The 14,979-nt window shown below is 36.5% G+C and overlaps 1 protein-coding gene across 1 annotated transcript; it reads right to left on the minus strand.

Moving 5' to 3' along the window:
* Nucleotides 1–3,471: 3,471 nt before the first annotated feature.
* Nucleotides 3,472–14,706, minus strand: LOC140237618 (uncharacterized). The gene is made up of 7 exons (XM_072317547.1): nucleotides 14,477–14,706; nucleotides 13,352–13,572; nucleotides 12,680–12,794; nucleotides 10,751–11,647; nucleotides 9,510–9,644; nucleotides 8,245–8,407; nucleotides 3,472–7,587 (listed from the first exon to the last, which is right to left on the minus strand). Exons 1-7 carry the CDS (start codon nucleotides 14,582–14,584, stop codon nucleotides 7,427–7,429), a joined length of 1,800 nt encoding a protein of 599 aa, XP_072173648.1. The 5' UTR covers nucleotides 14,585–14,706; the 3' UTR covers nucleotides 3,472–7,426.
* Nucleotides 14,707–14,979: the final 273 nt, after the last annotated feature.

A 14,979-nucleotide genomic window follows, 5' to 3' on the forward strand; every position in this document is an offset into this window, starting at 1 on the left:
CAATCAGCAAATCAACACACATAAAAGTCTAAAGCCCACATGATAACGGTAAGGAGATAACTATCTATCCAGGGTAATTTCTTAGTACTCGTCCTGTTTTCAATGAGTGCCTTGGTCAACCTTGCGCTATCGGTGGCCCATCTACAGCAAAAATGAAGTGAATATAAATAGTTTTTGGTATTGCGAAGTATTGACATCTAAAGGTGTGGAAGCAGAATGGTATAGCCGCATTGATAATTGGATTCTGTTCTCTGAATCAACAGATAAACACTTAGCAGCACCTCATTTTAGATTTGATCGTAATCTTTGTTCTACTGATGCATGGTACTGCGATGGCTTCCTTTGTTTTTGTGTTTTTCTTCTACCTCTGTGAATTTTTATTCGTCAAGTTAGATCCAAACTTCTCAAAACGGTCAAATGATCATGGCCTATGAATCTTCGTGTATTGGGAGTGACAAGTCTTGGTAGTTAAAAGAGTTTTCTTATGAAATAGTAACATATTATTATGTTTGAAAAAATTTGCTTAAAATAATGACTGTTCACGCCAAGACGTACTTGTAACATCTGATAAAATCTATTCACTACTCAGTGCTGAGATATGCACGAGAGAATATTCCGGTTACGTTTGTTTCTTCAACTACGTAACTTGTTATGATTTTCACTATCAAAAGAACACGCACGCATACACACACACACACACACACACACACACACACACACACACACACACACACACACACAAAAAAAAGACTGTTGTGAAAGCACGCTTACAAGATCAGACCATCATCACTGTCAGATACTAAACAAGGTCTATCTTTAATTTTCTTACAATGATAACTGACGTTTGAACAGAGTCGTACATCAATGTATTTTCATACGTGACCTGGGGGGCATTTCATGAAGGAACTTGTCGGATAAAAATAATGTCCGACAAGTCAATTATATCCGACAAGTTCAGAGAAATCAGCCAATCAGACTAAAGAATTTCTCAAAACTTGTCGGATATAATTGACTTGTCAGATATTTTATCCGACAAGTTCCTTCATGAAATGCCCCCCCCCCCCCCTGATGTTGTTGCTGCTTCCAGCATCGTTTTAGAGTGGATGACAAAGCGTAATTATACCAGGGGGGTGTTTCATAAAGCTGTTCGTAAAGTTACGAACAACTTACGAGCGACTGGTGATCAGTTCTGATGTGCTACACTTATCAGAATTTCCATAATTCAGCACAAGAACTGATCACCAGTTGCTTGTAAGTTGTTCGTAACTTTACGAACAGCTTTATGAAACACCCCCCTGTAAGCCTCCTTATAAGGGACGTGTTGTGCCGGTGAACGAGGGGCGTAAATTGAAAAATTGTTTCAAAGCGTTAGTCACGCATGTACGATTGCCTGTTGAGTACAGCTGAAAAGGAGTTTACGTTTCAAAAATTACCCAAAAAAAGACAAATAAAATCAATCAACAGACACACAAAAACACACACACACACAAAAAACAAACGGCAAAGACTTATGAAAGTTTCATATCAGTCTCTGATACCTTAATTCAAGTAACTTTTGAAGAAAGAAAAATAAGCTGTTCGAGTTAATTGCCCTTCAGCGATATTAAATTCACAGAACTTATACAAAAAGGACAGAAAACACTTGCATGATGTGATTTTTTTTTTTAAATCTCAAATTCCAATATTGCATATGGAAATAGAGCGTCCTGCGTTTTTCACGACACGGATTTCCAGCATTTACAAACGTGACCATGTTGTTTGTTTGAAGAAGTAGTTGTCTGAAGAAGTAGAAGATAAAGAAAAGGAATTTGACGGCATAGCGGTAATTTGGTAGTGTTAAAAACACAGTAATCATTATTCTCATTTCTCCACTGAAAGAAATAATAATGAAGAGGGCGCTATTAAGGTTTCGTTGCCAGTACTCTTTGAGCCCTCGCTCATGGTACAAGTGACAGCGTGAATCCCGCGATGTGGATTCTGTGTATAGCCACCCCGACTGTTGTCAAAATTATAGCAAAGATCACAAAAGCTTAGACGGGTTCACTTCCATTTGGGCATGTAGTGGATTTGCGAAATTTTATGGTTTCCATTGTCTTAAAGTAAGACCTGTTCGTCGATAGCAATGTTAAGTGAAAGGACATAATTATGTGTGCACAAAGCCAGGGACAAGTGAACGAAATGCAACCATGTACATGACTCATTGTATTTAGCAGTATCGAAACGCTGACTCGTCTAGCTCTGAAGTAGTAACGACGCAGAAGAAACACAAGGGTTTAAAATGCAGATACCAGAAGTGGTATCATTATACTCTTGACACTGAAAGTCCAAAACAAGTCTCTTATGCAGAGTGAAAAACATGTAACACAGTCACTTAGGCCCGTGCACAGACACAGATGTAATCTATGTGTGTGTGAACACTTCAATATAGGAAAGAACAAAGGCCATTTGAGAAAATTTTGAGAAAAAAAAATAACATCAGTCATACTTTCAATTTTGCTGTAATGGGAATGTTATACACATTAATCAAACTGTAAGTCACATTATACACGATTATTTGCATGACTTTATTTGTGGTCTCTAAAGCCACATTTTGACAGGGGCATTTGAAATAGTCAAGTATTCATCCATGTATATTTGTATGAACAATGTATATGTACTGTATATCTATATAATATTAATATTTTATATACTATATTATATACTAGAGAATAAACTTGTATTTTTATTAATATATATTTTATATATAATATATATAGTGAAAACTTTGAGCAAAGAAAATGGGTTTTCATCGGGATTCGAACCCGAGACCTCCGGATTACTAGACCGGTGCTCTACCGACTGAGCTATTGAAAGCCCTAGATCGATGTTCGTCCCAAACCCGTGTGGTCAGAAGCTATAGTGTGTGTATGTGTGCCACACACACACACACATTAACCTGACATAAAAGTTTTCACTATTTATTATTTGTTTCTGGTCAGTTTCCCTTTCTTGTTTCAATATAATATATAATTATACACACACACATGAATTAACATGAACAAACATGCACACACTCACACACACACACACACACATATACACACACACATACATATCACTATGCAGTAAATACCTTTCCAATCTATCCCTCGCCCCCTTAACATTTTCTTTGTCATTCGCTACCTTATTGTTGGGATCCTATGATAAATTCTTCATGCTTTGCCATGTTTGTGTTGATTGTTCTGTCAATTAATTTACCTGGGATAATCAAAGCCTTTCACATACATGGTGCTATCACCTCCTGTATAGCATCATACATGTTTCTAGTCAGTAAACAAAGTGTAATGAACTGATTATCTCAATCATGAAGTTGTCCATATTATGATAGGAAGCGAATTAAAAGTAAAGAACAAGTGGCCAATAATGTCAGGGATATATAATTGTATAATACATGTACAAGAAACAGCAAAGATTTCAGAAAAGGATCACACATTTCAACGGTGCAAACATGTTTTTTTATTTCAACTCTTCAAACACGTAACTAGCAACATATTGTACAGGAAAACATTTGCCAAAATTCTGTCCAGAGGAAAAAAAAAATACATGCGTTAATGTTCTTCACAATTCAAATATGATCTAAGATACATTACTGGTATATTTTTGTTTGCTCCAAATCAATTGAGCAAATTATCATCTACCGTTAATTGTTCATAGAATTCATGGACCTGTTCAAATCAAACTCTGTATACATTTCCATCAAAACGACTGACATATTTCAGCTACGTCCCCAATAATATTAACCAACGTATACTATAAATATCCAGTAAATCTAGCATTTTCTAACCTTGTGAAATTTTCATTCCAAAAGTCCTAAAATATATGCTATTAGAAAATCATTCTCTTCGAATCCCGTGATTAGCATAGGCAAAAATATATTTGATGAAATGGCAAGTACAATTGTGGAATACATGTAGTCAGGATGATGTAACTCATGAGCAGTGTGTATCAAAATTTGGATGCTTTATAGCATGAGAGCCATGTGAGAGGCCAAGGTATCATGATCAGTGTTTAATACGAGGCAGACTCAAGCAATTTTCTGATTGGCCTGTCAAATGAAGTTCTGTAGGTTATATCCATAAACGATACAGAAGAGTTCCAAGAGTCGTTTCGGTTTGATCTCTCTGCTGTGAGGTGTTATCAGAAAATATGATAAATCTAAGTATCTCAAAATATCTTCCCTTAAGTGTTTCATTTAAGAAAATTAAACATACCACATGATCTCCAATTTTAATATCCACTCTGGTAAAATATCCTTCTTTTATTCCTTCTCAGACCTTGAAATTATGAAAGAATATTTGAAATAAACCTATTTGAAGTCCTCATTTTTCTTACCCACATCAACATGATTAGAAGACAACATAAATTAAATTCAGAATATAACTGTTTTACCTAAATACTCTGAAAATAATTTAGGGGCTAGAACCAAGCCTATCCATCCTTTAACTTCATTGTACGCTTGTCGATCAACCTTCACTGGCATTCTAATTGTTCCACTCTCCAATTCAATCTGGCTACTACAATATACGAACATGAAATTTAGAAACTAGGAAATTCAAGTGTGGTCGGCTTTAGACCAACAGATATATATAATAAATTTGCTAAGTAGCAATATTTTCACGTTGGTACAACAAGAGTTGCAAATACTTGTACATATCTTCGTCTATTCATTGATACATTGATAATGCTATATGTATGGAAGTAAAATGGAAGGGTTATCAACTGTTCCAAATGGTTGAAATGGCATCACAATCATGCATTCAGTGTTTATCATTATGATACAAACTTTGTCAAGAATGGACACATCCACAAAGAATGGAAAAACATAATATGTTACAATTCATATCAAAACAAGTAAAAACAAACCATTATAACTCTTGTACAATTTTGATCAGACTAATATATAAAAAAAAAGTAATGCTTACAAAAATGTTGTCAATGTTGAAGCAGAATGATAGGTACATCCACAAAAAAAAAGAAAAGAAGAGGAAGTAATCACAGATGTTTGACACTTATGAAGACAGCATTCATTCATTTGAATGTACATTGACATTATTGAAACTTGCGACTCACTAAAAACCTATACATGGTTCCGAGGCAAGATGAATGTTGGAACATGAATTTAAGTATCATACATTTTGCAATAAGATTTCCAGTATTTTCTTTCTGAGGATTTCTAACAAATTGTATATATACACAGCATAGTACCTTAAACGACTCAAATATCAAATAATGATTATTGAATATATTTCAATATTATTGATTGCTACTCTTCCAGAATATGGAATATCCCCAGACATCCTGGAAAATATGATTTTGTTTTTCCTATTTTAATCAGTACAGAAATTTCACACTAGACATTTTTGTTCCAACTTAGTAATTCTTAGTTTTGATCAAAACTTAGTAGGTGTGTATGTTCTCCTTCAATCCCAGTGGCGCTTTGGACATAGATTCCTCGTAGACCAGGACACCACTCTGAATGCTTTGTTTTTGGAAAACTGATTATTGTGCTGACTGCATATTAAACAGATTACTTCTCGGCTAATAAACCAACAACTTGGTCTATGGCTTTACCTATCAAAGTACACTCTGATATCACAGTAACCTCTTATCATGACATAATAAAGTCAACAGTCGTTAGACTTGGTGCTATGTAATCTATAAAACACTTTAAGATATATGCGTTCCATACACAAGTTCATATAAATGCTCAACTTTGTGAACATCATTTTCTGGAAAAATAAAAAGTAGTAAAAGAGACCTAGTCGGTCTACTGCTTGCTCGAGTAGCGGAAGTTCACTTTCCACGCATTCTTGCTGACTACAACCTAGAAAGAACATAGCACATATGGCGTACTTTGGGGGCCCCCAGTGATTCAGGGGAAATTGCGTCCAGTTGTCTATTTTGTCACATTGGTGATGACACCTGCCAAGCTTACAGAAAATTTGACCTTGCTTTCTTTTCTTTCTTTTTTTCAAAAAGAGCAAAATGTGAAAACTGGTCCCCAATTTTGTTCTGGCCCAAAGGGGGCTACCCCTGTATGTGCTAAAACAAAACTTGAAAGTACACTCCTAAATGTATTTACTCATAGCATAGACTATCATTTCAGGCCTGGAGAATGATATTTGTTTGATAACATTATTTGATTTTGGTTGTTGGGGCACCCTGGGGGTTGGGAGAGGAACATGATGATCATTTCAACAATTGAGATCCCATCATCCTATGGATGTTTCCTGTCAAGTGAAGTGAAAATCCATCATGGGGTTTTGAAGAAGCTGGAAATGTGTATGCACAGTAAACAATGCAAAATTGATGCCGCACAACGGACGATGAATGATCACAGGATAAAAATTAAGTTCGGAAATTGTGATTGCAAGTCCACTTTAAAGCAATCATGATATCACAGCTGGACTTTGATGTCCATATTACAATCTATGATGGCACTATAAACTTGTCAAAGGTCATGCCTATATTCTTATCTCAACACCCATTAGCCAAATAAATTGCCAATCTTTTAGTACCATGTATCATCAAATTTCGGTGAGCATGTCTTTAGTCTTTATCAAGAATAGTTCGCTGATAGTGCCCAATGACATCACTTTTGGATGAACATTAGGGAAATATGACATGTTGCCATGGATGTATGAATTTCATACTTGATAGATATCGAAAATCCTGATCAAGTCAGAAAGAGACAAAATATAGCCTACTTATTATTCACGGCACACAAACACTATTAACAGACATCAATCCTTGAAAATACACCTTTGATCAAAGCGTTTTGAGAAATAACAAAAATAAAATGGATATACAGGATTGTGAGAAAATTGAGCATGCATTGACAAAATATCAAGGTTATAACATGAATGTTAGCAAGTAATCAAATAGAATATCCATTTTGTATTTCAGAAGAGATGGTCTTTTTTACCCCACCAATACAAAACTCTCATGATGTTGGATTGCTCCTTCTAATATGTCCATATTTCTTGCTTCTTATGGTATCATCTTCTAGACTTTCTTCATGATACATGTAGAATATCACGGGGATGGGGTTCTTCACACTACCGTATAGTACACAAAAGAAATCAGTAAGCTCTTATGAACTGAAAGGAAAATAGGTTTTCTGTACATATCAAATTAAAATCTCTATCTATATTAGATCAAAGTCATAGGGAAGCAACTTTCAAAAAAATATCCCTATTCATGCAAGCCACCATAAAAATGCGTAGTGACAAAAATTGCATTCAAGAATGATATAATATATGTGAATTCAACATTTGTACCAATTTCTGAATTGGTGCTCATTGTAAGATCAAACATGGCAGATCTTGAACACATAGAACTTAACAGCTGAAGATTACTTTTAGCTCTGCTCCACTGAGTGTACAACTCACACCAAGCGAACTCCATCAGGTATGAAGTTGAGGAGTTCCTTCCTGAGTGGGGGGATATGTTTCTCTTTTGACAACTGAAGGGCACACCAGAGTTTGGTTCGGGCATCACTTGTGGTTAAGGTGAGAATCCGTACCTTCTCCACAATGGAGCCATTTCCTGTATCAAAGATATAACATTTTACAAAATGTGTAAATATGCACTTCCAGAGACATGGAGAATTAAAGTACAGTTATTGTACTCCACAATGGAGCCATTTCCTGTATCAAAGATATAACATTTTACAATATGTGTAAATATGCACTTCCAGAGACATGGAGAATTAAAGTACAGTTATTGTGAAACACTTCCTGTTGCATAAAACTTTTTACCTGAAAAAAAAAACACAAAACAAACAAACTCAGGTTATCATTTTAGCAGTTTCTTCCTGTGTTAAAGTCAATTGCAGAATGAAACAAACCTGAGTTTTCATTTCCGACCACAGTTTTTCTCAGGTAAAACGTTTTATGGAACAGGCCCCTGATCTTATTTTGAACACCAATATGCTGGATTCTTCAGCCAGAAATCATTCAATGTAACACTAGCTGCTTCAGCATACTCTTATTCAACAAACGAATTAATTGATCAGTCCCTACTACAATTTAGAGAATTTCCTATGTACTGTAAAACCAGAAACATTCACAGGATGACTTTTTTTTTTTGCAAATATGAGCTGACATTTTTTTTTTTTTTTTTTTTGGGGGGGGGGGGGGACATCATGGCATATAAGGAGCTAATCAACAGCCTTCAACACAAATGTATGGCATATCTGAATACCTTGATTCAGCATACTCTTCCCCTTTGGATTATGGCAGAGTTCAGCAGTGCGATGAGCCTCAACAGCTTGGATGGCCGACATCCACTTGTCTAAGCAGGTCTCGATGTTGGGGTGGAGTGCTCTGGAATTCAAGCCTCCAATCTTACTGAGAAGGGTTGTCATCTGCATCACACACAGCAAAAATATTTCACCAATCAGATCAAGTAAGCAGAACATTTGATAAACAATGTTACAGGTTATTGTTATTCTTTTAAACATATTTCCTTATTTAACCTGAATTGTGCTCTATATGTGACCCTGCACCTCAAAACAAACAAAAAGTCGACAGACGTGAATTTTCAGTTAAGATCATATTCTGAAAGAGCAGACTTTAAGCTTTAAAATGATGTATAACTCAAATCAAATGGACTCTCCTAACCTATCTAAATATTGGAAAGAAAGCACAAACTCAGGAAAAGTGTGAACTGAGAAAAGAGGCTCTGAAGTACAGTGTCTATTCAAGTGCTTAATCTTTACCAAACCGTGCTGGCTGTGCGATGAATGGGACAAAAAACAGGAAGTAAACCACCAGAGTAACAACAATGAAGGGATTATCAGATTAAACTGAAATTAAGCATGCCTCATTAACACATTCTGTCCATAATTAATGCCAACTTTCAAAGCAGTAGCACTCTCCTTTCAAAAATTATTAGAGTTGAAAGTGAAGAGTGTGGACAAGGTTTTTCAGAAATGAAAAAGGGATTCTAAAGACACACCTAATAACACTATTCTACCAAAAATGTTCGAGATAAACTGCTAAAAAACACACTTTCCTGCCAGTTTTATGATACCAAATTTTAGCATAATGTAAAAGAAGACCCGCTCTTTCAGAAAATATGAAAAAGTCAAGTTCGGCTAGGTTGACCCATTTCACTTATTTTCAGTCCTCACGCAAAATTAGTGTGTGCGACTTTATGTTCGTTTTGAGGTGCACGGTCACATATTCCACAGTTGTATCGACCAATACTGCTCCAATGTTGGTGAAAAGATATTGAATGCCAATCTATTTCCAAGAATCTTAGATGTCAATTTCTAAATTGGCCATACTTATCAAACCATTCTGACCTTGTTAATAAAACAACAACACTTTGATTACAAACAGAATACAAATACCTTGTCACAAAATCAAAAGTTTCATTTTCAGGTATCATTCAGATTGATATTATGTGAAATTCTTACATCACAACTATTTCTTTCTTTTTTGCCACTCTTCATGCTTGCTCACCCTGCTGTGCTCTCTGTACTCTTCAACAATAAGCTGGTCCACAGGTGAAGGGTTAGGTGGGAGAGAAGGTACTGCGATGGTATTGGAGCTGGAAATGCGTTTCCCAGGATTCATTCTCACAAGTTCAGCCTCCGTCTAAATTTGGGCAAAGCAAAACAGACAGACTAACACTTATCTAAATAGAATTGCTTGCTGCATATCGAGCAACAATGAGACAATCATGTTGTAACATCCCTATAGTCTCATGCTGAATTTCTTTCCACTTCTTTACTCTTGATTACCTGGTACTCCAGATATTGTATAAATTACATAGGCACAGGTAATATTGTGCTTTTGAAAAGATCTTGTAATGAACTGAATGACAAGAAATCAGTGCCTCTAAAGATGACTGATATTTTTTCTCATTGTATTGATACACAGGATCAAGATGCCAGGGCGTTGAGTTGGCTCAGTCGGCAGCGCGTCTGCCTCACGATCCTAAGGGCCCAGGTCCGAACCCGAGTCTGGACTGAGCAATGTTGTGTGTAAACATACCGTCCCCTCTAGCAAGAGGCAAAACACTCTGTCCCTCAGATAGGACATGAAATTGAGGTCCCGTGTACGAGAAAGTCACAACTCATGCACGTAAAAGATCCCGCTCCATTCATTCATTGCAAAGAGCAGGGTGTTTAACCCAGTGGAGTGGTCCCACCTCACATCCAACTGGGCCCATGGAAGACCAGCTTATTGTAGCTGAATATGGGCTATCCAGCCATCTTCACAGATGGAAAATGAACAATAACAGTAAAGATGCATGTATTAGAAATTTCATTTTAAAGCTGAAGAAAAAACCTAGATGCTGACATTTTCACATCTACTGAAGACATTGACAGCTTTTTGTGGTCGGTCAATGCTAATTTGTGGGTGAAATATACCACTTAGAGAAATATTTGTGAAACATTTGTGTGGTCCATGATAGATTATATCCACCGACAATGTATTGATCATTTTCTGTCATATTTTCATATTCAAAACAAAAGCACCAAATGATATTAAAATATCTATTATGACCCCTTTTGTTAAACCATTAGATAAACATCCCTGATGATATAGAAATAATCTGTAGAACATCTATGAGAAAAAAGGTAACAAATAAATGCACACACACAAAAAAAATAAAAGAATTCAAGAAGCTTGATTTTATTTGTGTTCATCACAAACTTAGAGGACATATGATAATGACATTTGAGCATATTGCTCACCTTTCTTCGCTCTTTTTCCAGATTCTGAAGCTGGTACTGGCAGTTCTCTATTCCCGAGGAAATTTCTCCCATTTCCGTGGATGGTGATAGGCCAACAGGACTGTTGGGCAGAGAGGAGTAGTTCTCTGCGAAGATAGCCTTCTGCTGATACCCTATGTTCAGGGGCTGGTTTCGTTTCAACCAACGGGGCACACAATTTTGTTTCCCATTGAATTGGAAATGATCATTGAAATCTTGCCTCTGGTATCCCGATACCATTTGGGAATGTGCTTGAGGCCTCTGGTAATTGTTTGTAAATACCTGCCTTGGCTGAGTCTGCCAGGGCAGAACCTTCTGGTAATTTGACAAAATTGGGTCAGGCACTGTGCCATATGATTGTCCTGGCATTACTGGTGCGAAATTGGCTGCTTGGGAAACTTTTGGAGGGTAACCACCAGTGGCACAAGCATCAATGGATCTTGGAGCCTGAGAAAGTGGAGGGGTGTGGCAGCCTGAAATGTTCATATTAGTTTTGAACCCTTTCAAGGCAGGGATCTGCAACTGGTTCTGATTTTTGCAGTTTGGGTTCATTCCAGTGCAATTTGGCAAGACTCTTGATGAATGGGTGTTGGAAGAGGACCGGAAGACATTCCCCTCTTGTGGGGAAGGCATGTTCCCAAATTCTGGATTGGAGTCAAATCTTTGAGGTGGAGGTTGGATATCCCTGACAGAAATATTGCCCATGGGGAAATCAGAAGATGGGTATCGAACTTGTGGGCTCTGACTGATGTTAGGTGGGACATTGACCATCTCAGGGTCACTTCTTGACATGGCTACATTTGGCCAACCAATCTCATCTCCCGAACTGTAGCTTCCAGCAATGGAGCTGTGAGGTGAGCCCATTCCACTGTAAAGACTCTCGTCTTCAACTAGAGTACAAGACAAATGAAAAATACAAGAATACACACCATACATATAATATCATGCTTATTAGTATGAAGAGACTTCAGCCTGTAAAGACCCTGTTTGGAGTTGGAAAATTCTCTTTGAATCAGCAGTTGAGTTACAACTGAAATAAGAATGCACTTATCAATTCCCTCCAACAACAACAAATGCAAATCATGATTTAATCAGTGGAACAATGATTTAATTAAAAAAAAAACCTCAATAACATATTTATGGTTAAACAATACATATATTGCTATGAAAGGTTAATAAAAATTTAGAGATAAAGAGGACATATGTTCATTGGTGTTTTTTTTTTTATTCTTAAAAGCAACAACTGACATTTCAATCACATAATTCTGAGCTCTATGAAACAGAAATCAGATTATTGTACAAGACATTGTATTAAAGGAATCAAACAACAATAGTGATTAGCACATAACTTTTCTGACATTTTACAAGGAGAACAGCATAACTAGGCATATCCATGAAAAAAAAAGAAGAAAGGGACTACGATTGTATATGGTTGGCAGCATCACAGATCAGCATCACAGATTTAGTTCGACAGTTCCTTTCAGTAATAAAATGCATTTTATGATTAACGACAAGCAGAAATTTTAAAAGCTGTTAGGCTATTTCTATGGGGCTATACTGTCAGAGTTTATGAGTAAGAGCAGGTAAACTCTTTGAACTGGGAAAGGTACATATAATTTACACTTTGTGGTTTGTGTACAGTGTAAATCACCAATTTGTTCCATATCTTTCATAATGAGATTTCTTTTAGGAGGCACAGTTTGACAGAGTTTTCAGGGTTTGTTTATGCCTTAGCCTTGTCTCCACAAATCACTGATATGATATGGGATATCTTGCTTGTGAATTAATTTCCTCTGATGTACTTGTGCTGTCTAGCATACCAGAGACAGTAGGCATGGCTGCTTGTGCAGAATACTCTCCATGAGATTTCTCTGGAGTGAAGGGTGCCTGAAGAGGAAAATTCACATGCACAGAGTTTTCCTGCATGTTCCTATTCTTGTGCATCCACGCCAGTGCTTCCTGGATGATTTGTGTTGATGACATTGCACTCAGGTCTGGCATAGGTGCTTGCTCACACAGATTAGCCCTGTTTTCCAGATATGACAGATTCCAAAATGAAAATGTATAGTGTACTTACTGTCTATGTATTTTTTTCACGACTACTTCTGACAGATCATCACTTGACTACAGAGACCAAGATGTTACTTCATTACCATACACGACCTTATATCAATTAAGCTATTCACACATGTCAATTTATTCCCAAAGTAAAGCTAACTATGGCTATTTACCAATAAATCACTTTCAGCTTGTGATAGCTGTGTAAATTCAAAACACCAGCTGTTCATGACGGACATGGCGTGACTCAAGATTCTAGTATCTGGGTGGTCTTGCTTCAGAACCTTATCAGTTTGGATTGTTTTAACATTCAAATTTTGAGGAGGACAAACTTCTCTATTACAATGAAGTTCTTGGGACCGGTAGTTTTTGTTTGTTATGTAAAAATTTTGTAAAAGCTGAGCAAGTCTTGAAGAACTGAATGTTTACTTCTTTGGAACTAAATTTCATGATAACCATGTTTGTTATAATGGGAGTCCACTGTACTCTGAGAAAAGAAAATGAATTAGTTGATGCAATTTTTACCCATTTTCCACTGCAAGATTGTGCAACAACTCCTCGGTGAGTGTGAGTTCTGTGTCCACACAGTCACTACTGGGGCTTTCATCCTCTGTCGCAAGGATCTTATTTACCAAATCCTCAAAGGATCTGTCTGGAGCACCCTCTGAAGAAAGCTGTTTGTCATTGGGCACCATAGACTGGTTCTGGGTGGCCTCGTGGCACATTGCAGAGTTCAGAGTTTGCTGCTATCACAACAACAACAACATCATTTAAACTGTTTGAAACCACTACTACAGTTTGATTACTGACACCATTTCATTGAGGTGATATGCTCCAACCTGGACAGTATAAAAAATTCTTTTATGAACAAACTGTAAAGTAATATCAGCCTTAAGTGAAAGAGGTATTGTCTCCTTTTTCAGTGAAAATTTTGAAATAGTTGAAATACAAGGGCTATGAACACTCTAAAGCAAGGGTCACTGTGTCAACCCCTAGTAATCAAGCACTATAGTAATAATCCAACAGAGACATACAAGTCATGTTTCAGGAATCTTCAGTCCCTCATAAAAAAGTGCATCAAACTTAATGTCACAACTGGATTGCTACAAAACTACAGCACAACTGATGATAATTAAACAGAATATACATAAAGGAAAACATCATTTATAATTTTTGGAGAAGATATAAATATGTGACAAAAAAGTATATCGGCTTTTTCAGTCTAAATGAATTTGATGTTCAAAAAATTTTAGTGTTAATCTACAAGGACTGACTTTGAATGTAGAAACTCTAGGTGTCTGGACACCAAGAAAATTTTTAAGTAACCTAGAACTCTAGATGTCAATCTATACAGTGGACTCCCGTTATAATAAAATCCTTGGGACTGGCAGCTTTCTTTCGCTATATTGAAATTTTGTTAAAAGGGAACAAATTAACAATGAAAAACATAGAGCTGATAATGTTGCAGCCTGGAGTTTAACTTCGTTGTAGCCGGAATTTTGTTATAACTGTGTTCCTTATAACGGGAGTGCACTGTATTCATCATAATATAGGCTAAGAGTCTAGATCTCTAGGAAGTGTAGATTGATGATAACACTTACTACAGCCAATGGTAAGTAAATTGTTTAATCATAAATAAAATGTACGTACCTTTCCAGCAAAACTGAAGCTGTCAACATTGTATCCTTCCTGGCACCGGCCTAGATTCCAGTAATGAGAGGATCCCACTGCAGCACTCTGAAGAACGTCTGCTTGCATTGTCGCTGGGTGTGCCTGTTTTATCAAAATCAAATTGATCAATCCCTGTTATAAAAAGGAGATAAAAGAATAAAGTGAATAGTCAAGGTATGCCAAAGAATTAAAAACTTATCAATTATAAATCTAAAACTTCGATCTGGTAGACATTGACAAGTTTACAGAACCAGTTTAGCAACAAGTCTTGAGTGAATTGTCAAACAGAATGTTAAGTGCACCAGTAGCATTTAGCATTTTAAATTTAACAAAGAGTAATGTCCAGATCTAGACCCACTCTAGACAATCTAGACTAGATCTAGACCTAGTCAAGACATTTTTTCTCTCTCTCTGAAGGAGTGTCACTAAGTTGAGAAATCAGGGTGTGTTTTTTTTTTTTAACAAGTTCGTTTTTCAGCCAG

This window comes from Diadema setosum, chromosome 14, assembly GCF_964275005.1.
Source record: "Diadema setosum chromosome 14, eeDiaSeto1, whole genome shotgun sequence".
Taxonomy (NCBI): Eukaryota; Metazoa; Echinodermata; class Echinoidea; order Diadematoida; family Diadematidae; genus Diadema; species Diadema setosum.